Below are 23,692 nucleotides of genomic sequence, written 5' to 3' on the forward strand. Positions count from 1 at the left end.
TTAAATCATTTGCATATTTTCCCTCATCAGCTAATGAAACTATATCAATTACATTGTCCCTACATATCTAAGAACAATTTCAATATTGGCAACCATAAAACCCTCTTTGGCATCAGTCCATATTTTATGGATAATCTGAGTCATTGTTGATATTAAACAAAATTATAAGTACTATTTTCACTTTTCTTTGTTCTTACTAAATGGTGAGTGTACTTTGTAGGAGTTTAACGCCAGATTTGTAATGAGTTTTAAGTAAAAGGTTTATCATAAATTATATTGTTAAAGCAAAAATATGAAAGATAATGATCCCAATTTATGTCTGAGAACAGAACAGTGTGTTCATATTCAATTATATTTTATGTATTCACACAAGTGCCATTACAAGACTATTGTCTAGGTGTTATATACAAACTCGTATGGTATATATGTATGGTACGTATAGTATATGTTCCCAACTTTAATGAGATACTCACCCTAGAGTCCGTAGGGGATGGTTTGTGGTTGTGGTTCCTGTTTATTGGGGAGATTTCTTCCTTCTGCAGCTTCAGCAGCTCCATGGACAGATGCAGTCTCATGGGGGTTGGTCTGGTCTTGCCATCACTCACCTTCACCATACCCGTCCGGACCTGTCAACACATCAACATCACATTATATACCACTTAGTCAGTAAAGAGTATTTGGAGGAAATACGCGAGGTTGGGCTGGAGAGGCTGTGAATTGGAGCTCAGAAGAATGGAGAAAAGTCCTAGAACATTAAATTACAGTATTACCAATTTACATGGGGATGCCACCAGTTTATTTCTAACCCATATGAGTGAATGATAACCGTAGAATGAAGTATGATCCTTTGTGGGGCTTTGTTATTACCAAGACCTGCAGATCGCACAAATCCTAGAAAATGCTTGACATTAGCATGTTTGTCAGTTGCCTGATTCATTACTATATTGATCCAACGAGAACTCTAGTGAAAGACCAACTAAACATGTTGGAAACTTCAACCTAGTTAAACAAGGAACATTATGGAGGTAGGCAGTCTCTGATATTGTAGCCCTTGTAGCCTTGTCACTTGAAGTAGAATGAACTGGATACTGGAGGATCATAAGAAAATTACATACAAAAGGAGACAATGTTAGGGAAAGATATGTGGACTGAAACGAACTGAGAATGTCAAGAACAACCAACTGGACAAAGTATTTGACCTATAAACACAGCTAGCTGTTGTACATCAAGCCCTACAGATCAGCTAAAGATGATGAAGAAAACAAAATGAAAAGTACAGATATTTTAGAATTGAAAAGTTTAGTATGTAACAAAATATTAGTGCTAGTATTAACTATCTCTGTTTTAGTATTAGGCTGATCGAGTGAGGTAGCATCTTGGTAATTATACTATTTCCAGAATCGGAAGGTCTGACCATCGGACCAGCCGTTCTGAATAGAGTTTTTTACGGTTTTACCCTCACAATGTTATGGATCCCTCAAGGACCGTACTCCGCCAGGCAAAATGGAAGACATGACTTGGTCCTGATTCTACTTGTTTTATAAAGGCCCAAGTAGGTGGTACAGTAGTTTAAATAAGCAACATATTACTCAGAAATCTTGGTCTTATTTGTTTTAAATGGAATAAAACATTTTAAATTACAAAAATTGCAATTACAATTATTTGGTAACATAATAAACATTTATAAATTAGTTAAAATGTTTAATCTTTTGATAGTGAAATAGCTGGGTCTAATTAATGCAATGAAATGTTTTAGCGAAAACTCCAATTGTTTCAAAGCGTGAAGAAAAAGTGCACTATAAGTTCTGCAAGAACCAATTAACCAAATGAATAATGACAGTTGTTTAACAGGAGGGCTCTACAGCAAGTTGCACCCTTAACATAAACTACCCTCCGCCCAGCACTCCTTTGTAGTTAGTTGTCTTCTAACAGAATGCTTTGAAGTTGGAGTGTGCAGATACCTATTAATTTTAGATACAAAACAGAATAAAATAATAGTTGTAATATAAATAAAAAAAATACATTAAGCCTAAAAAAATATAACACTTTATTTATATTTTACTTAGTTTAAGTTGTCTTTTTCTTGTATCAAGTTATTGTTTTTATAAAAAATCTGCAAACAATTTCGATAGTCAAAAAGTTAATAAATGTGGGACATGGCTGGTATAGTGGGAGATATCTAGTAGCATCAGGTTCAAATACCGTCGGATTTAAATCATTTTTCAGCTAGCTTATACTACCCCAAGATATACTTCAGAGTTAGCTGTAGGATCATCAATATAAAAAACAAAAAGGATGTACCTCTAACAACTAGAAAAATATTTTATGTATTTGAAAACTATCTCCAATAAAGCTGTAGAAAATTTAGTGAAAATAGGGACATTGTTAAGCAATACAATATGATAATGAGACAGGTAGGAGGTTAATTGATGGAAACATAAAATCCAGACTGACATTTCACACGTTGGAATGGGCAAGGCTTGTTTGGCGAATGTTTATGCTAATAGGTAGATATTTAAGTATATTTAACTGTTACCAATGGTTATGTAAATGAGGGAGCTACTATACCTGATTGGCAGCAGTGGTGAATTGATTTTTATTTTTAAGTATATAGAAAAGGTGGTGGAATGTTAAGTAAATGTAAATATTTTACCTGAGGTAATGTCATAAATCATTTTTAAGTGAGTAATAAACTTGTTAAAAGGATAAGTACTAAAGTAGGATAAGTAATACAGTATATGATGACCGTGGGTAATGAAATACTATCTAAATATTTTATTTGTATGAAAAAAAACGCTTTCTTTTGAAACTTAATTTTCCCCAACAAACGTTTGCGCTTTCTTCTACGTTTTGTCCAGACAAAATGTTGGTTTTTAATATGAAAAAGTAAACAATTTTTATCAGAGATAACACTTCAAAACATATAAAACTATTGGTGTGTGTAATATGTTCTATTTTCTTCAACCAGAAAATATAAGTGAAACAAACAATTTGTACCATGACCTCAGATGAACTTTTAAAGAGTGACATGTGAAATCAATAAAGCTCTCAAGATCTGCTGAGGAAGGAATTACTTGAAGACCTACTTGAAGACATTCTTCAAGACTCCCACGCATGAATGGCTCAGGTTTCTTATCCCATGATGATCCACTCCCTGACAAAATGAATGAATTCAACTTTCTCTAGTTGTTTACTTCTTCAAACAAACATAGCTAAATTGGAAAAGTAACTAATAAAATGTATAACAACTTGATCTCCTTATTAGTTACTAGGGGCAAAAATAAGTAGTTTTGGATTAAAAATATGTATTTAACACCTAAAAATATGGCCATATAAAAATAATTTAAATATCAATAGTAAAAATTATCAATTAATATAAATAAAATAATTACTCTAGATCTTTAGTTCTGCTGAGTGTTCTAAAATAGTTATTAAGTAAGTCGGAGCTTGCAAGAAAGCTGACAAAATATATTAAAAAGTAATATAAAAAGGAAATTATTCTGCGCTATTCAGTATACATCACCACAGTGGTTAAGCTCGGAGGTTATTTACATTCAGTCATGCATTCTGAATTAGATGAGGGATTTCACCTGTAAGGACTTTTGTCCTAGTCACAGCATTGATGACGGCATTTTTTAGTCAGGTTGCTTGTTTCCCCTAACAATATTCATACTTATTCAAAAATTTTTGAAACACTGTTTACTGGTATAGCTATATTTTTTTATTACAAAAAAAAATGATTACTTTAGTATTTTTTCAGCAAATACAGATCCTTACATGAGAATCATAGGACGAGGTGGGTATTTCGCCTTTATTGGATGAAGGCGACCAAGAACTGAAGCGTCTTATTGAATGAACAGGATGAAGTTTTAGGAATCCTTAATAAATTATCTCTAGTAGGCAATAAAGTGTAAGTGGAGAGGTGTTGAATGTGAATCAAATAAAATGCAAAGGAAACAACAATTTTACTGCCCAACTTCAAATTTAGTTGAATTTTTTTAGTTTTTCTCAGATTCAAGAACCTAAATTATAATAGTTATTGCCTTTTTTGCCTGAGTTATTGATATTCTAGTTTATGCACATTTTGACTTCTTAAATTATCTTCTTACGTCACAACATTAAGAATATAAGAAGCTTCAACATTTTGTTTGTAAAGAAAATTGCAGGAGTGATAAAACAAACAATAATTATTTTAAGATAATTTTATTCTAAAGCTTACTTTTACCAAGGAAAATGTTCTTTCAAGAGTGGAACGATATAATAATAAATCTACCTTAGAACAATCTTGAAGAGGTCAAATCCTTTAATGCATACAAAATCAAGGGGTGTTCTCATTTTGTCAAGTCCTTCCCTTTAGACATAGATTCATGTTTTGTACTTTGAATGCAGAAACATCCTTCAAATATTACCATTTCTTCTTTTCAAATAATAGAATGTGAAAATGCATGAGGATGAAACTGTAATCTTACATAAAGTATCTGTAATATGAATAATAAGTTGACTTTTGTAGTGGATTTGTTAGTTTTTGTTTCATACTTACAGTAATACCCTTTTATTAGTAAAAATTGTGGCTGTATTCAGTTTTTAAGGGTATTGTTTACTCAAGTTTATTCTCTTGTTTGTCAAATGAAAAATGTCTTATACAAAATAGTAGATGTATAACTTGCTGATGCGATCTCCCTGATAGTTTGGAGGGCAAAGTGCCTTAAGTAACTGAGAACGATTTCTCTGAGGTAGAAAAATTCAATTTGTCGCCCACAACAAATTGACTGTGGCAAGTTATCCAGTTCCCTTTATATGACTGAGCATAGAAAAGTTCAACTTGAGGCAAAAACTCGAAACAGTATAGAGTAACTTAAGATGTAAATAAATAGTAGCCCCAAAGACAAAAAATAGATGACAGTTTGTAGATGTTTGGAAAGTAATACTAGAATAAAATAAGTCTTACATAGTTTTTCTTGATTAACTCTACTATCATCATCTATTAAGGTAATTTTTTTTCTATAGTCTTTCAATTTTTACTTGGCACAACCATATAACTCCCGACTGTAGACTATTGGTGATGATAATTGAATAGTGTAAATTCCTCGATCCCTTACAAAACTGATTTACGACCATTTTCCGGTTATCAAAACTCAAGTACAGTAGGCTACAATAAAAAAACACGCAGCTTAGATAAGGTACATTATAAAGCAGAATCAACTTGCTGTGTCTGTATTTCAAATACACTTTCAAAGTAGGGTAAATTTAAATAATTTGGCTATTAATAAATCCAAAACTTGTATATTGAAGGTTAGTTTAGTCATGAAAAATATATTCCATTGAAAATGAATACAGATCTAAATTCTAAATCCATAAATAGATTAAAGGAGTAGGACATAAGGAGTAGGGTGTTTACTCCTACTCTATGCTATATGCCTTTGACAATAGGTGGTCTATACTAAAACCAATACAGTAGTTGAGACAGTTTCAAAATTTTACTGGGTTTGGATAAAGTATTCATGAATCAAGTATGTGCTTAATCTAGAAGTAATCAAGGGTAGTTTAGGACAAAGGGTGGTGTATGCTTTGCCAGAGATGTCTAAGGGCTGACGTTGATCCGGATTTCACCCACCCCCCAACAGAGCTCAGGTGTTTCATGTCACCCTGTTGACATATTCACCCCTCCCCTTCCCTGTTCTGACAAACTTCCAACTCAAATCTCTCCTGAAGACCTTTCATCCCGAAACAGTTTACATTGTCTCATTTAATTTCTAAAGATTAGTTTTACACCACCTGGATAAGTAGACTCATTGTTTTAACTTCTAGATTCTAAGATTATCCTGTTATTATTTTGAAGATTTGTAATATAATTACAAAAATTCTCTTTTATGTAAAATACACTTGTTGAAACAACATGATTGACTTGATGTTTCTTGTAACTATTACAAACCAAACCTGAGAAAGTCAGAAATGCTAGTAGAGTAGTATAAGGATATAGTAAAAGCATGTTATTTCTGATCAAATTATTGACTATTATGTGGTATTTAGTGAGGTCACTCCTTCAATGTTAAGTAGATTCATTTTTCCATTTTCCATTTTTAAATTAAATTAAATTTTAAATTAAAACTTTGAGTTTACCAACATTTTAAAACAATGATATTTACAACAAAAGCAGAATTAAATAAAGTAACCGAATAATCAAGAACCATAAATCCGTTTCACCCATCAAATACTAAAGCAACAAAACAATAGAGGATCCAGTGTCGAACCATGGGAGCTTGGTTTAATTATTCAGCAACACAGACATTGGGTTTTGGGGGAGTGGGTGTGGTGAGGGGGGAGGGGGATGTTGGGATAAACGGAACATTTAATCTGTTTAACCAACATCCCAAAACATTCTGTACAATGACTAAGGTCAGCTGGGTATCTTTACGACCTCAAACTAATAACTGGACCCAACCTTGGGTCAGCTAATGAATTACCAATATTTATGGACAAGCCTACCTGATATCTCTAATAAATGTGGTATGAAAATATGAAGATAAGTTAGTGGACAATCTCCAAATTTCTACAGTTTGTATTCATGTTACCATTTAATTGTATTTTGGCCATCTTATAGTTAGGAATCTTGTAATTAGGCGTACCTACAGTAATTAGGTTTACCTAATTAGTAAATATCTACTTAAGCATGTAAAATTGTCCAACGTTTTTTCGCCGGTTAGATATATGATTTTAGCGGCTCAAAACACTCAATAAAGACACAAAATCAGTCCAGTAAAAATATAAAGAATATTTACATGAACAAGGCATGTATACTGCCTTGCTTTGTTAGATACAGTGTTAAAAATATGTTTCATGGTTTTTACAAACAACCAAATAAGGTAACACATGCTTACTTGTTTCAGTATGTGAGAAACTTAAACTCTAACAGGTACCTAAAGAGGAAAATTCCAGAAATCTATAAAAGTCGCATGGATTGGTTATGAATTAAAACAAATAATCGAAGCGAAGGCAATCGTTTGAAACGTGTTAAGTTCTCATCTCTCTATCTACTGTAGAGTTGATCAATTACTGTAATTCTACTAATCAAATTAACACTTCAACGACCAAACGAAGGAGCAGCGCAATCTGTAGTGATCACTAAAGAAGCTTGCTTTCAATGGGAGTTTAATGTAATTACTTTGAATTGTTCGTTTAGTTAATTTTGTTAAAGCGATTTTGTTTGCAAGTTTACCTTAATAAATGATGCAATTGTTTAAATTTGCGTAACCGTATTTCTTGTTCATAAAATTATTTAACTTATTATTCTATTTACAATGGCTAGTTTTCCATTTCATTACTTGTTATGTTTGAACGAAGAAAACTTCTTCTTTACAAGCCATCATCCAGGATTTCATTACGTTATCTTATGCTAAAATACTTTTAAATACTTTAAATACTTTAAAATACTTTATACTAAAATATACTAAAAATACTTTTGCAAAACTTGTGACAGCTAGCCTGACCATACTAGTAACCCGAATTACACGCGGTTGGTACCACATGAAAGATATTTTTTGTAGATGTACAGAATCCTTTTATCAATTAAAATAGGCTCAAAATAAGCAAAAAAAAAAAAAAGAATTTTAAATAACAAAAATTAAGATGTGCCTTATGGTTTGCCATGTTGGTGACGAAATTACAACAAAATATAAACAGAAAATCAAAACAAACTAGAGGTCCCATGCTGCTCTGCAGCTTTAAAATAAATATAATATCCGAGAAATAATTAAATTTATGATTTTTTATTTTTGATTGAGTAATACAGTATCTTGAGCTTAACTAAGTACACGATCAATAGCTCAAATTAAAGCCTATAATTTACTGATTATTTTGAGTCTATAGGACCCGTGCTGCTCTTCAGCGTTAAAACAAATATAATATCCGAGTAATAATCAAATTTATGAGAAAACATATCATATAGAAAAACATTAGGCCTACCAATACTGGAGCTATTAGTTTTTAATCATGTAAAAACCGTATGGCATGATTCTTATCAAAGGAATTTACACAACTTAAAATACGTTAGCTGAGACTACTGTATTCACAAGACCTAAATGCCACTTATATGTTTAAATGCCGTCTATGATCTGATTATGATTTTGCCAGTTTGTAATTTATTTTATATTTTTATGTGCACACATAATTCACGTCTTTGTACATTGAACTCGCAAAAAACTCGGGAAACACCAGCAAAACTACAAATGTAAGTTTTCTATGCAGTTGGAAATGTAAAAGGGTTAACAATAAAGGCTGGGGTGATAATACAATAATGTTACAACGGTTTAGACGAAAATACATCATAGTTCTGTGCGTGCATTGATTTGAAACAACGGCTCTGTATACCAAAACGTCGCCTTAAAATAATAATACTAATATATTATCATAATATTATATTATCATACAAATATATTCCAAATATATTATTGCCACTACGCCAATTCTAATACAACGGTATAGGACACGAGTATGCAACTGTGTATACTGTATAGCGTAGCGTTCAAGCCGGCAAATATTCATTGCAGCAGATGTCAAGTTATGAAAGCAATTTGCCAGTTTCGGATACATAACACAAAGTAATAAAACTTTAAACTACTATATATGAGATATCATCTCATGAACCATACGATGCATTGTAATCTTGTTTATATAATAACTTTATTTCTATCGCCTGTAGTTTTGTATCAAAAGTTGAAGATACTACCTAGCAGCCAAAAATATTATAACAGAACCGGTATGGATTATAAACATTAGCAAATGACGTAACTGGCCCGGATCCTACACTAGTAACATTGTCAAATGGTTTGGACGGTTCTATTTAAGTAATGTTAAATCTATCTATATAATTAATACGCTACATGAAACTTTGTCGGTTGAACTCCTCTGCCATTTCTTAACCGATTTTATCCATTGAACCATCCATTGGAAAGAGCGTGTCGCGTAGATTTGCAAACCGACCTTAGCCTGTCTCAGACCCCAGTGGCTGTTAAATTTCTTATGTTATCCTTATGAAGAACATAATTGTTTACATTTTGATCAGCTGTATAATTTAATTGCTGTTATTTATTTTTCAATTTAACGTCTTTTTAAACTCATCGGAAATTATGATGACTTTTATTTTTGTTTTTAAATTACTACTTTACTTCTATGCAATTGCTCGATTTCGAGCAACGTGTTTATTTATTATTTATTTATTTATTTATTGAACACCAACGGCAAACACCATTTTACATTGAGTAAGCTACAGATAGGAAAATATTATGAAAATTTAATAAATTAACAGAGGTGCTGGAAACAATCTTTAACACTAATTAATACATGGCAAAGACAATGGAATATTGATGCTAGTAGCACTTCCTATTAAAAAAACTGTTAAGGTTTAGTAAGTCTGCAAAACATATAGGTTTGACACATAATTATAGGCTTTTGCAGTCAGTGTCTGAATCCATTCGGTCTTCTTTGTCAACCGGCGTCTTCAGATGAAATTCACTGTTAAATATTTCTCACTTTTGCTGTGAAGTAGCTATAAGTATCATAGGCTGAGACTCAGTCAGTGAACTTCATTATGAAGCGTTTACGCAAATAACCGATGGATTCTATCACAGACCGATTGTAATAACTATTGGGTACTGAGCTACCCAATAGTTATTACAGTACCTACTATACTATATCAGTAGCTGCTAGTGTTACTATTTCTCTTACTGATGGACACACGTGGATATTATGTACTCAATGTCGTATAAACAACTACATTGTGAATCTATATCGTTATACATAAGCTACGAATTTCCAAATGTAAGTGAGTAACACCCTTTCTACCTGCTAACATTTTGTTAGTGTTTTCAATTATTAAACGTATTATACTAAATTCACTGATCTACATCAAAGATTAGTAAAAAAATATGTTTTCACTGTGTCTTTTTGCAAAGTTGGCGAAGTCTGCCTTTCTCATTCCCAGTATAAATCCTTCAAACACATGTATGAATGTATTAATTGTAACAAATTATAAATTCCCCGTAATCATTTAATTAAAAAAAAGTTTTTGTTAAATTTTTCTAGTGTATTTTAAATTGAAACGAGTGGAGAAAACAATAAAGTGATCAATTCAGCCAGTTTGGGGAGTAAAATCTCTGGAGAAATTATCAGTTAGTAACCTACAGCGCTACCTCCGCCTCTCGTAAACCTACAACTTTAGTGCTTGACAGGGTAGGCACGTGCAACAGATAAACCAAGACTGACCATTTATATTGAAACTTTTAACCTTTTACATGCTCACTTCTCACTGAGGTGGTTTTAACTTTCTGTTTATAATTCACAATATAATATCAAACACAAATATTGTTGTATTACTCCAATCGGAAAAATCAATAAATTGTCTAGATGTATGTATTGGAGTGAGAATTTTCGAGTAATAAATTGTTAAACAAACTGGAAATTATCTTATTCTAAAGGCTTGCTGCAACAGGTGTTTTTATTCACAAAATTTCATAGTTTGGATTGCTTGGCTGTTAAATAGAAATGGTCTTAATCGCTGTTCAAAATGCAAACCTTGACTGTGTTCATGGATGCTATAGACGCAAACAACAATATTGAAAACAGCGTTCCTAGAGACTGGATTGCGTTATTCTCTGGGGTAAGTTGTTGCTTTGAAAACAAACGTTAATTTCAAGTCATGAATGATAACAGTAAATTTCTAGAAATTTTATTGATATGTTATATAGAGAGTGGTTAATTTAGGTGTGCGCATACTCATTCAATTCGACCAGCTAGTTGTTATAGTAGTTTTTGTTACTTATTTGGTAGCTTTTTTACATATTGGTAAGTAAAAGAATTCTGTTCATATGATAAATAAAAATAAAACAAACTTTTTGTTTAGACTTGGACAGAAAAATGATTGGACAGAAAAATGATTATTAACACTTTGAGAGACAATTGATTGTATAATGAGTTTCTTATACTACTTCAAAAAACCCCTTTCTTCCACGGATTATATATGGTAAAACTAAATATCTTTATGTACCTAATACAAATTTCGGAATAATGAGGAACTGTTATAATCCTCATACATGTTTTAAGGCCAATCAAAAAAGCTAGGGATGTATGATCTTGTAAGATATTAGCCTAAATACAAGTTCCAGTACAAATTACTTATTTTTTTAAATTACTTACTTCATTCCAAGTAATAGCTTATATTTCATATTGGTACTACTAAAATGTCTTGAGAAATTATAAATTATTAATAATACATACATCCAATAAGAATAGTTTAGGGAGTTTTAAAAGTTCTATGTAAAAATATACGATTCCTACCTAGTGAAGAATAAATAACGTACAAATACCAAAGAATAGATTAATAACAATAGAAATATTAGTACTACACATTTATATAATCCAAATAAATCTTGAACTATCAGAAGTTTCCGTATACGGCCTACATATCATGGTTAAAAGATGAAGTATTCTCTTTACCACAGCAGCTCAGCAGTCTGGTCACGCCCGCGTATACAATGTAATGTCACCAAACAGCTGATCGCGAAATTAAATTTTGCTTCTTCTTATACTATATACTTTATAACCTATCAGAAACATAATACCTTTGACTATACATTAATACTTTGACTTGGGAATTACTGCCTGAATAAGGTTTTCCCCCAGCCGATACACTGTTGTATACGAGTAATGTGTTATTTGATAGTAATAATGCTACAATTAAAATTGCAGATTTTACTGCTTAATGTGTACTATAGTATATCCTGAATATCTAATTTGAAAAAAGTTACCAATAAAAAATACATAAATATTTTATTCTATTTGTGTTCATAAGTCTTTAAAGATTTGTTGTAGAGAAACGTCCAAACTCTTGTAGGAATCTAACTTTGGTCTTTTTTCACTCTCGTTGATATCTAATGACAATGGAATCTGGGTCTGGAAACGATCTCGCTTGGATTAGAACCAGTGACCTTAAATTTTGAAGGCAAGCTCTACAATCACTCGGCTTACTTCTATCTGGCTATTCAAATATTCAGTTCAATATTTGACGCAATATTTTGGTTGTTTCGTTATAGTCTTACTTTTCTTTTCGGTAATTTTAACGTAAAGCTTTGGTCTTCTATGTCACTGTTATTTTTAAAATTGTACATTCAGCTTTTATTTAGTTATGTTTTACTGTTAATCTGTCTCGGAACCATCCATCATTAAATTAATCTAAAATACCATAACCGATTAATAGCAAGAAGTGACAAATAGATTCAATAAACAATCAGTCCAAGATCTAACTAACAGCCTATGGACTTTCTATTGACCACTATATCCACCCTACGTAACTTTTTTACATCGTGCATTTGCTATAGTACCAAAAAAACATGGTTTGAATGCTTAACAAAGAAATGAATTAATAGAAAACAACTGTCACAAAGACAAGTGTTAATGTACAAACAATGATCCCAGTAACACCACAGCCAAAATGGCGTTCCCGATTCAATTACGATACTCTACGATTATTTATTCGTTTGACAAACCTTTCCTCTTTATACAAGTTTTAAACTTTGAATGAAAATTATAAATGATTTTCGCTTTTTAACTGCGCATAATAACTCTTCATGGTGCAAATACGCAACTCTGGTGAATTATATTAGAATGAATTATACAGGGTGAATAAACCTAATGACCTAATAACCTAATGAATGCAGGTGGTTCGTATGGTATTTGTCACCAAAAGAAAGCTTATACCGCGTGTTAAAAAAGTCAAGACTTTTATGATTTTATGATTTTAAAATTTTTGACTGTCCCCTCAAAAGGGGGGAATTTGGGTGGCAACTAAAATATTTTAAAAGTAAACCCCCTTCAAGTGACACCTCATTTTGAAGTGTTTAGAAAAACTTAAAGAATGGTGAAAACTAGAGGTCACTATCTCTTCTCTATCCTAAATGGTAGCCCGTCAAATGTTGTGGAAAATCAATGGTAATATTGGATACCATTTTGGATAGAGAAGAGATAGTGAACTCTAGTTTTCACCATAATTTAAGTTGTTGTAAACACTTCAAAATGAGGTGTCACTTCACGGGGGTTTACATTTTAAAGTTTTGAGTTGTCCCCTTAATCCCCCCTTTTAGGGGGACACTCAAACATTTTAAAATCATAAAATGAAACTTCCTGCTAAGGTTGCACGACCACGAAAAGGATATCTCTGTATATTTCCTTAGGAAAATATTAGAGAGGGGGGGGTCTTGACTTTTTAACACACTGTATAAGCTTTCTTTTGGTGCCAAAGACCATATACGAACCTGTTGTATTCATTAGGTTATACAGTTTGTTTGGTTTGGGTAACGGTTAACGCACAGTTGACATGCTATACTATAATTTTCGTTATCGAAAACATTCAAGTTAATGGTTACAATGTGGGCAAATTTGTTTAGCTAATGTATACAACAATGTGTTGTGTTTGTGTAGAGATTTACTGTGTCAACCCACGCTCTGATTTAAACTGGGTTTAATTATAACAAGGATTCTTATGATTTATAAACAGTAATAAAACAGACTGTGATAATTTTCAGCAAAACAAAAAATGAAAAAACCCACTTTAATTAAAAGCTGAGCCAATATTCTTCAATATATTTGATATACACAAACTTAAGTGAGCATTCCATTATACATTCTTTCGACCTAGATATTTTAAATACTTTCGCAGACGATTGATATTTTAATTCCTTTACCCAACTACCCCACATAAAAATTCATATTTATGCGTTGTTACTAAATGAAGATTTATCATGAACGAGGTATTTGAGAAAAAAAACTAAATTTATATTTTCTTTATGTAAAACAGCCAAAACAGGCCCATGTAGTTGTCTAATTCAACGGTGTGATATCTTATAATCCTAATATTACAGAAAGTCGGTGAAGCAGAGAAGATAGGAAGGGAAGATGAAATTACTATATAAACTGGAAAAGATTGATTAATTGAACAGATAAACTAATCGTTGGTTTAATCTGCGACTTTGATTAATGTTGTTTAGTTTTCGTTGATATCTTCACACTAATTGAAACTGCTTCGATACCATCGCCTTCCTAGATAATACATTTCAATCAATTACTGTATTATAATTACTTCAAGTATTCTAACTGTAAACCTGTGTAAGAAATAAAATACTGTCATGCTATTTATGAGAATAATAGTCTTAAAATAATTAAAAAATGATAATAATTTTAGTGGTACAACAAGAGCGGAAAGGCATGTGTTTATGAATAATTGTTTTAACAATGTTGTAATGTTTTATCATGACGCAATTGACTAAATATAAAACACTGTATAAAATGTATTTATAGTACAGTGTGTTTATACAGTAGTTATAAGTATAAATAATCTATATAAGAATTGTGTTTTTCCTTTCCTGTATATTAAACTCCATTTACTCCCAATAGTTTGACATTTCGATAGTTCTACACCCCTTAAGTCCACAAAGTGTCGAACTATCGAGGTTCTACTGTATATATAATTCACTTTAGTTTTCAGTTAAATACAGGAATGATCCGACAACCAAGCTGTCAGTTGAAATTATGCTGATATAATAATGTCTGTAAATGTAAAGACTACGTTAGGTAAACAAGATAATGGTGTGTGCTTTTCTCTAAAAAAAAACCTACTGGTAGGTTCCAAATTATAACGAATTTCAAATATTGTATTCAAATCAAATCAAATCAATATTGTAGAAAAAGGAATCTATATACTCATAAGTTATTGAAAAAGTTGATGGATAAAAAATATAAAAACGAACTTTGTTAGTGAACGATGACTCACTAATAGTAAGACCTTGACTGAGTTCATGGATGCTCTGTTCTGATTGGGGTAAGAAGAATTTTGTTACCTCAGCGACTACGAGATTAATTCAGTCTGCTCTATGCATTATAACACCTGAGCCTGAGACCAGATACAACCAGGTTAATTCTGCATCGTCGCCCATCGCACAACAAAGTTAGGTACACGTCGCATCACACCATACAAGGTAACATTAGATAGATCTTTTATGAGAAAAATACCAGAGGTTAATGCAGTCACAACTTGAATGAATTATCAAATATTTTTAATAACTTACATATTTTGACAACGGATAATTAAATAATTAGATTCTTCTGAAACCAAAATCGTAGTAATATGTTCTAATAAATACTGTATTAAAAACTTAATCAACCCTAAAAGATGACAAACAACATTTACAAATTGATGGGCTGCAGTACTATGACTATTATTTAATATACTTTAAAATAAAAACTAAACATGTCAACACGAAAAAAATGGGTAGATAAGAACTGCATTCAGCAAGATGTAGGAAGGAAACAAAATCTTTCAAAGTGTAAATACATGCTACAGTATATCAGGTTTAAAATAAATAGTGCTATATTGCATAGTATGCCTCTACATAAGGTTGCATTCGCATGAATCGAATTTATGTATAAGCTATTTTCATTGATTTTAGATTAAGTAATTCTCACTTAGTGATAAGAGTGGCTAGACAGGTGGCGTGTAGTGGTTGAATCCGACTCTGCTCTTATCAGTGATAAGCTTTTAATGCGACAGCTGCTGTCCGGGGTGGCGTTACTGCAATACATTAATGTATTTGGATCTGCTGTTTTTGTTAGGGAATAAATGGGAGTTATATGGGCTGCATTTTATTTATAAATATTAAGTTTCTGTATGATATGAGCCTGGATAATTTTAGTTATGCCCAGCGCATCACTAAAATCCCAGCGCATTAATTTTATACCTAAACATGCATAGGCTTCCATATCTACTGTGGTCAGTAAATATAAACGTAAATAAATATAAATAAAATAAAAAATAATAATATATAAAACAAATAATAATAATAAATAAAATAAATAATAAAAATAAATAAAATAAATAATAATAATAATAAAATAAATAATAATAACGTAAATATGAATAAATAAAAATAAATTCATGATGCAAGATGAATTTGTAAAACCAATCAGAGGTTAACTAATATTTTATAACTTTGTCCAACAAATCTAGATGAAATAACGTAGATAAAAATATTGGCAACGTCACCATCGGGTTGATGGGGTTTATTAAACTGCCAAACGTCACCACATCACAAAGACTCGTCTGATGAAAGAAAGCAATTCTGTTGGTGATATCAGATTGTAAAAGATCGATACTTATTGTATCAGAGATGCAACACTGATACCAAACCTCATTACCTGTTAGCAAATAAGATTTTTTAGAATTTTACACCAGGATGATTCTTTTATTTAATAAATTAACTAATGTTTAACTAGTTATTTTACTGATGAAAATTACTCATTCTTTCGTTCATAGGCACATTTTATGTATGTAAGAGTAGTTTTAGAATTGCCTTTGTGTAGTTTGTAGTACAACAATCTTTACTTCGCTTGTCCTTTGGAATTATTATGAAAGAAAAAACTAAGTATATTCCCTGAAGTAGTAAACAATAAATCACAATCAAACGTAAACTTTGAACTAAGCATGTTTCAGTAAACGCCAAACAAGCTTACCTACAAGAGGTAAAAAAATATAACTATAAGACAAAAGTTTCACCATCCACGGATAAATTAATAACTTCAAAGCACGTACAAAATATAACACTGTTTTACTTTCTAGGTACAATCAAATTTATTAATAAAATCTATCATTTGTCGGGTACTAAATCGATACAAACAAAACATGTTTCACAATTGTAAAACTTATTTTTTTGTCATCACTACATTATTTTATTATTTAATCATCAAAATATGGTAAATCGTTTTTCCATAGTTAGGAATACAAGTAGTTTGCCAATTGCAAATATTAGGTCAGACTACAAATCAATATAGTGAAGAGATTACATCGACCATATAATCAATAACTACTTGAGTGTTTCTAAACATTTTGCAAATAGTTCCCTCCAACCACCATGGTTGACCTAGTTTGTGAAGTTACTTCATTTTAAAACATTTTAGACAACTTTTAAACTTTTCTCTATCCATGTATCTTTCTCTAAGCACAATTTCCTCACACAACTGTTTATAGACATATTAGTAAGCAAATGATCAAGTTATTGGGTAACTTAAATAAAGTAAAGAAGACTAGATTCCCAGCGAGATTACTGTTTTTGTTCAGACTATCGGGGACCATTTATTCTTAACTGTCAGGCTGGCGGCTGTCACTGGAGTAATCTTCCGTGAGGGCCTTCAAACTTTTATCAATTTCAAAAAAGTTGATGTACTGATTCCTAATACTATACAGTTTTACTAAGAAAGATAACTGATACTAAACAGAATATAAAAGATAGTGCACTAATGGAATATTTTAGAAATCATGTTGGATATAGCAGTAAATTCACATACTAAATTCCTCAATTTGTAAAAATTTAAAGAAATAATACAGCTACTAAAAAAACTACTTGTGTCATCACAAAACCAAAATCCTACTACAATTTTATATTTCAGAAAGTGTTTTTTTGTTTGTTTGTTTGAAATCGCCTAGTAAGAAGTAAGGGATATCAAAACTGTTGGATGTATAAAATTATTAAATATAAACCTAAAATTCGTGAAATATACTTTGAAGTGACATGTATCTTATGAGAAATTGACTAAAAATAGTAAATGCTAAAACCCAATTTTAGGATCATGGCTATATCCGTTATATACCATACAATCACTACACCATTACCATACTGTGTAGTCATTATACCAAGTATTATACCCAATGTTGGGTATCCAATACACATACATTATATAGTATAGTAGCATATAGTTTCAATGTGATTAGATGGTAGATCCATCAGCGTGTTTGTGGATGTCCAACTCTATACAAACATTGTTTTGCATCGACCAAATCCCTGCTGCATAAATCATTGTTTGACCACTACAGTGTCAGGCTGGTCTATCGGAGCCAGTGTTTAAAAACATTCGCAAAAACTCCATAGAGTAAAATGTGTTATTAATGTTTTGTAATTATAATTGTATAAATCCGATATTAATTAATATGACAAAAAGTCTGTTAAACAACTACATTTTCTTAGGCGTTTCAAATAAGAAACGTATTAATGTCGGGGACAAAATACTTAGTTGGTTAAAATTATTAGATTTACACCTTAGCAACAGACCAAGCACTGTTCAACGGCAGGAACATAAGTTAGTTTAAAAGTCAACATTTTGAGGGATCAGTAGCACACTGCTCGAGAGCAAAAGAACCTAAAGCTGATAGAAACGTTGAAGGATAAATATGATTTGAAAATGTGTATTACAAATTAGAGGCTTAACTAAACTGAACTTAAGAATTAGATGCCTGCGACAAAAAAATGAACCTTATAGTGTGTGTGTGTAACCTTATGGCCGTTATAATATTGTTGAAGCAGATTAATGAACAAAGGCCATTAGATTGGTACTGTGCATTTTCTAAAGGGATGTTATTGAATCGACATGAGATAAAGATATGTGTAAAGGTTCAAACACATCTCTAAAGCCTTCAGGTAAAGCTGTCAGAGGCACAAAGATACAGGAAGTCTGTCGCAACAACAATGTGATCTAGATATACGATACATTTCCTTTAGGTTCCAGATGGATAAACTTTACTTGGATAACTTATGATCAAACTAATTCAAGAACATATTTGTATTCGTATAAGGATGATAAGAGCAAATTCTACACTACTGGTTGCAAATTCCATATTCATATTATAGAGTTATTTTTATTGTAGTCATGTTGTTTGTATGAGTATGAAAATTTATGTTCATTACTTAAATGTTATCAGTATGACACACACAAAGGATATGAAGAAAAATCCAATATATTACGTATTATAAAACTACAGCATATAGAAAAGCTAGCAATGTTAACAGGTAAAGGTTTTTATATCTTCACAATAAGTGAAAAACAGGTGAATTCAGACCGAATGTAAAACACTGCCGTGACAGAAAACATTAGACCTTATCTCAAAATAAGCTCTGTGGAAGGGGAGGGGGTTAGAGTAAGAAGCATGTGATTCCAAGTTTGATAAGAGGGTTTAATAGCATTAATGTCAGCTTTAATGTTTAATACATCTTACGTTGACATGTTGTTTCAAATATCAAACTAGGTTAGATTTTTAAGGGACATGAATAGATATTCGGAAAATATACGATATCGATAACTCAACTAAATATCCTTAAGTTCGTTAGAACTATTTTCAAGTTAAAAGGTATTTAAACTGACATAAAAAGAAATATATCAGGCATTAAAATACTTAAAAATATATTTGATGACACGTACTCCATTACAGATTTATCTACTTTATATATAAACACTTTTAAGGTAAGACCATTTATTTATAGATGATACAAAACAATCGTAACATATTGCTTGTTCTTTCCTTGTTACATTTATAAAAAACCAAATAATCTACATTTCGTAAAATTTTAACTTGAATAATGGGAAACAAATGTAACTGTTAAAAACTAGGATTGGCAAACATAAAAGATTTACTAAAGTATGCTGCATATTTTTTGATTTTACAAAAGGATGATAATTTGAATAGTATCAAAGTCAAAGGAAATATGCCACACATTTCTTATTACAATTACTACAAACGTATATAGAGTTCAAACCCACATTTAACCAAGCAAAATTGTATATGGAAAATAATCTAGGCTGACATAAAAATATTGAATACCTACTGTACAAAAATATTTTACACGTTATTACTCAAAATTGCTAAAAATTCAATAGTACAAAACACATTGCCAGAGTGGTAACAGATATTCTCCACGAATTGGCTGTATCAGTTAGAACGTGTATAGAATAGAGAAAGCTAGAACAAGTCTAGGGGAGAATATTGATGAGCCAAAAACGTAAAACCAGGGAAATATGTTTGCACTTTACGATTCGCACTCACAGCTTTTGCTACGTGAACTTCTAACAACACACGATGTGTTTAATCTCTACACGAAAATATGTGTTATTACTAATTGACTGAGTAAATTACATGAATTTAAATGTTAAAGAAAGGTATTTAAAAATAAACATTTGGTCCAATTGGTACACAAATGTAAAAGTAAGACCACAAAGCCTAAGTGAGAGTATATTTTTCAATGTCAACCATTGAATTTATAAGGAATAAAAAATGAAAATATATTTTTATGCATATAGATTTAGGCTGTTAGAAATATTCCTGACGGGAAAAGTAAAAAAATTATTATATGGCCTGTACAACATTTATAAAGTATCATGCATGGATATGGTTAACTTCTTCCTTCAGCATGTCTACCTTGAAATATCAAACAAGCTGTTTAATAGAGGTTATCAATGGTCATTATTTGTAACTACTAAGTATATATCCAATAGCCATTACTTGATTCTTCTTATTATTATTTATGTGTATGAAGAAAAATTCAGCTTTTATTGCTTAGTAGTTCCATAAGATGTTTCTTCCTTTTCTTGGTCCAAATAATAATTCTGACCCACTTTGATATGATACTATAAAGAATATTCTTAGTGGAAAATCTCGTACTTCAAAGAAGGTAGTGCAATAAATGGCAGACTCGGACAGTATAGTCGCATTGTGAAGTAGTGTTCCGTGTTTTCAACATTTATTTTCAAACCTCTAAAGTAAAGCCTGCCACAGCCACAAACGGTCTCTATATCTCTCTATCTGGGGCAACTTTGTCTATTAGTTAATAAAATATCTTTTCACCACACTCCGATGTTTTTGGCTGTATTACATACGTTAATTGGTGGCTGAAAGTTACGTTTTGCTGGCCATGCCAGCTGTCATTGTAATTTGGGGACCGAGCAGGTTTTTACAGCCCGGGGCCGCAAAATCAGCTGTCCGCTTACTTACTTAAAACATGAATGCATTTTAAATACACAATCAAAATCCATAGCATTGCAATAGAATTGTGTTACTGTCACCGTTTCCTAGCAACTATTTATTTTTATTTTCGTTGATTCCTCAAACTATTTCTTCACATAACCTTAAAGTTGTAGCTGTGTTGACTATCAGTGGGCATTATTATAGTGGTGAATAGTGGTAATAGGGTATAGTGTGGTGAAAAATAGCGTTCGTACCACGGACCGAAATGGTTTTGCAACTCTCGAACGATTTAAGTTCTCGACTTCGTCTCGAACTTAAAAACTATCTCGAGCCGGCAAAACCTCATTTTCGGCCCTAGGTACGAAATATACTATTTCACCACACTATGATGTTCTTGGCTGTATTACATACGTTAATTGGTGGCTGAAAGTTACGTTTTTCTGCCATGCCAGCTATCATCGTAATTTGGGGACCGAGCAGGTTTTTACAGGCCGGGCCGCAAAATCAGCTGTCCGCTTACTTACTTAAAACATGAATGCATTTTAAATACACATTCAAAATCCATAGCATTGCAATAGAATTGTGTTATTGTCACTGTTACCTTAGTCCAGTCAAGGAATGAGGTGTAGAGTGCGTGAGCAGGTAACTAAGCGATTCCTTCAGAAACTTGTTCAGGGGGCTTAGGGTGTTAACATACCAAAAGTCCTGACTCCTAGGTGGTGAGCCAGGGGGTGGAGGGGGGTAAAAGGGGGGGGAAAAGGTACGCATTTTGGGTTTTTTGATTATATCTCGAAAACTATCAACTTTTTGTATAATATAGTAAATTATAAAATTGAAGAAGATTAAATTTTCTACAAGAAAAGTATATAATGTGTTTATTTTGGTTCAACAGATTACGAGTTATAACTTATTTAATTGATATCTTATTAAAATCTCCTTCCATAAGAAATACATGTAAATTAGTATGCGAAATGGGGCAAATCCTATCCGCCCAAAGGAAATATAAATGATATTCTGGAAATCTTGACAAAATTTCCAGTAATTTGACACTTTAATCATTAAAATTGATCCAAAATTAAGGCGAGGGCGAGGTAACAAAATGTCGAGTTTTAGTGTTTTTTTATTGGAAATGTAAAAAAAAAACCTTTAATCATCCCATTTTTAAACGCTCACCCTCGCTTTAATTTTTGACAAAATTTCATGATTAAAGTGTCAAATTACTGGAAATTTTGTCAAGATTTCCAGAATATCAGTTATATTTCCTTTGGGCGGATAGGATTCGCCCCATTTCCCATACTAATTTACATGTATTTCTTATGGAAGGAGTATTTTAATAAGATATCAATTAAATAAGTTATAACTCGTAATCTGTTGAACCAAAATAAACACATTATATACTTTTCTTGTAGAAAATTTAATCTTCTTTAATTTTATAATTTACTATAGTATACAAAAAGTTGATAGTTTTCGAGATATAATCAAAAAACCCAAAATGCGTACCTTTCCCCCCCCTTTTTCCCCCCTCCACCCCCTGGCTCACCACCTAGGAGTCAGGACTTTTGGTATGTTAACACCCTAAGCCCCCTGAACAAATTTCTGAAGGAATCGCTTAGTTACCTGCTTACGCACTCTACACCTACTTTTGGATCATTCATTGACTGGACTACCTAGCAACTATTTATTTTGATTTTTGCTGGTTCCTCAAATTATTTCTTCACATAACCTTAAAGTTGTAGTTGTGTGGAATATCAGTGTGCATTATTATAGTGGTGAATAGTGGTAATAGGAAATAGTGTGGTGAAAAATAGCGTTCGAACCACGGACCGAAATGGTTTTGCAGCTCTCGATCGATTTAAGTTCTCGACTTCGTCTCGAACTTAAAAACTATCTCGAGCCGGCAAAACCTCATTTTCGGCCATAGATACGAAATATACTATTGTCCTCAATCAAATAAAATCTTACCGCCCTGTTGTGACAATCGTCGTACTAAAAAAGTGTTTTTGGTTATATTTTAAGGTTTACAATACATTTTAATAAATGTGTACAAGTTAAAAATAGTTGTACCACAATACAAATTCAAATACCGTATGTGCTTATTTCAGAAAACTGTTTGAATGCTTATCATAAATCATTTTCAAACTACTCATTTTCGCTACATCATTACCATCTTTTAAGATTATCCAGACCATCCATTATCCAGAGAAATTGTTCCATACAATATTGGTTGGTATATTTATCAATAGAAGATTTTTTTCGAAGTAAACAATTAATGGTATTTTTTGTCTGGAAGCAATCAAATAATATTTATTATTTTATAAATATATGGTACAAGTGTACTTCAATAAATATTTCAATTACCATAAACAAACGCTATGATTTGGTAGGATTACATTTACTATCACCACACTTTATATTAGGCATATTATGGACATAGTTATTTATTAAAACTTTCATATAAACCAACAATAGATCTAGTGATCAATGTTGGGGACTAATCCCACAACAGACCCAGGCTGAAAACCCACGCCAACCAAAAGCGATAAAAATTATACAATATAGATAACATGCCACGTGCTAACAGTTCCGACATTCCGATCTCGTTTTAAGGTGTAAGACTACATATGTCTCTAAAAAATACGTCTCTAGGAGAATTTCCAGCAAGAAATACGAGATTTGTAGCAGATGATCAGATTATGGGTTTCTTTAATAAAGTACAGAAGACTAGGTTCCCAGCGAGATTACTGTTTTTGTTCAGACTATCAGGGAACATTTTTCATTGTCAGGCTGGCGGCTCTGTCATTGGTGTAATCTTCTGAGGGCCTTCAAACTTTCATATAGACCGTTCATAGCTTTCTTAATGCA

At 31.8% G+C, this 23,692-nt stretch overlaps 1 protein-coding gene across 2 annotated transcripts in view; it reads right to left on the reverse strand.

Moving 5' to 3' along the window:
• The window catches only part of LOC128990338 (gamma-1-syntrophin-like), a 134,531-nt gene that overhangs the window by 22,525 nt on the left and 88,314 nt on the right, over window positions 1-23,692 (reverse strand). For both annotated transcript variants that reach the window (XM_054412676.1, XM_054412677.1), the window contains exon 3: window positions 474-626. In XM_054412676.1, coding sequence (XP_054268651.1) covers window positions 474-626 — 153 coding nt within the window. The remainder of the gene's footprint in view (window positions 1-473; window positions 627-23,692) is intronic.

Source organism: Macrosteles quadrilineatus, unplaced genomic scaffold (assembly GCF_028750875.1).
Source record: "Macrosteles quadrilineatus isolate MER2022 unplaced genomic scaffold, UCM_ALF_1.0 Scaffold_3__2_contigs__length_128488019, whole genome shotgun sequence".
NCBI lineage: Eukaryota > Metazoa > Arthropoda > Insecta > Hemiptera > Cicadellidae > Macrosteles > Macrosteles quadrilineatus.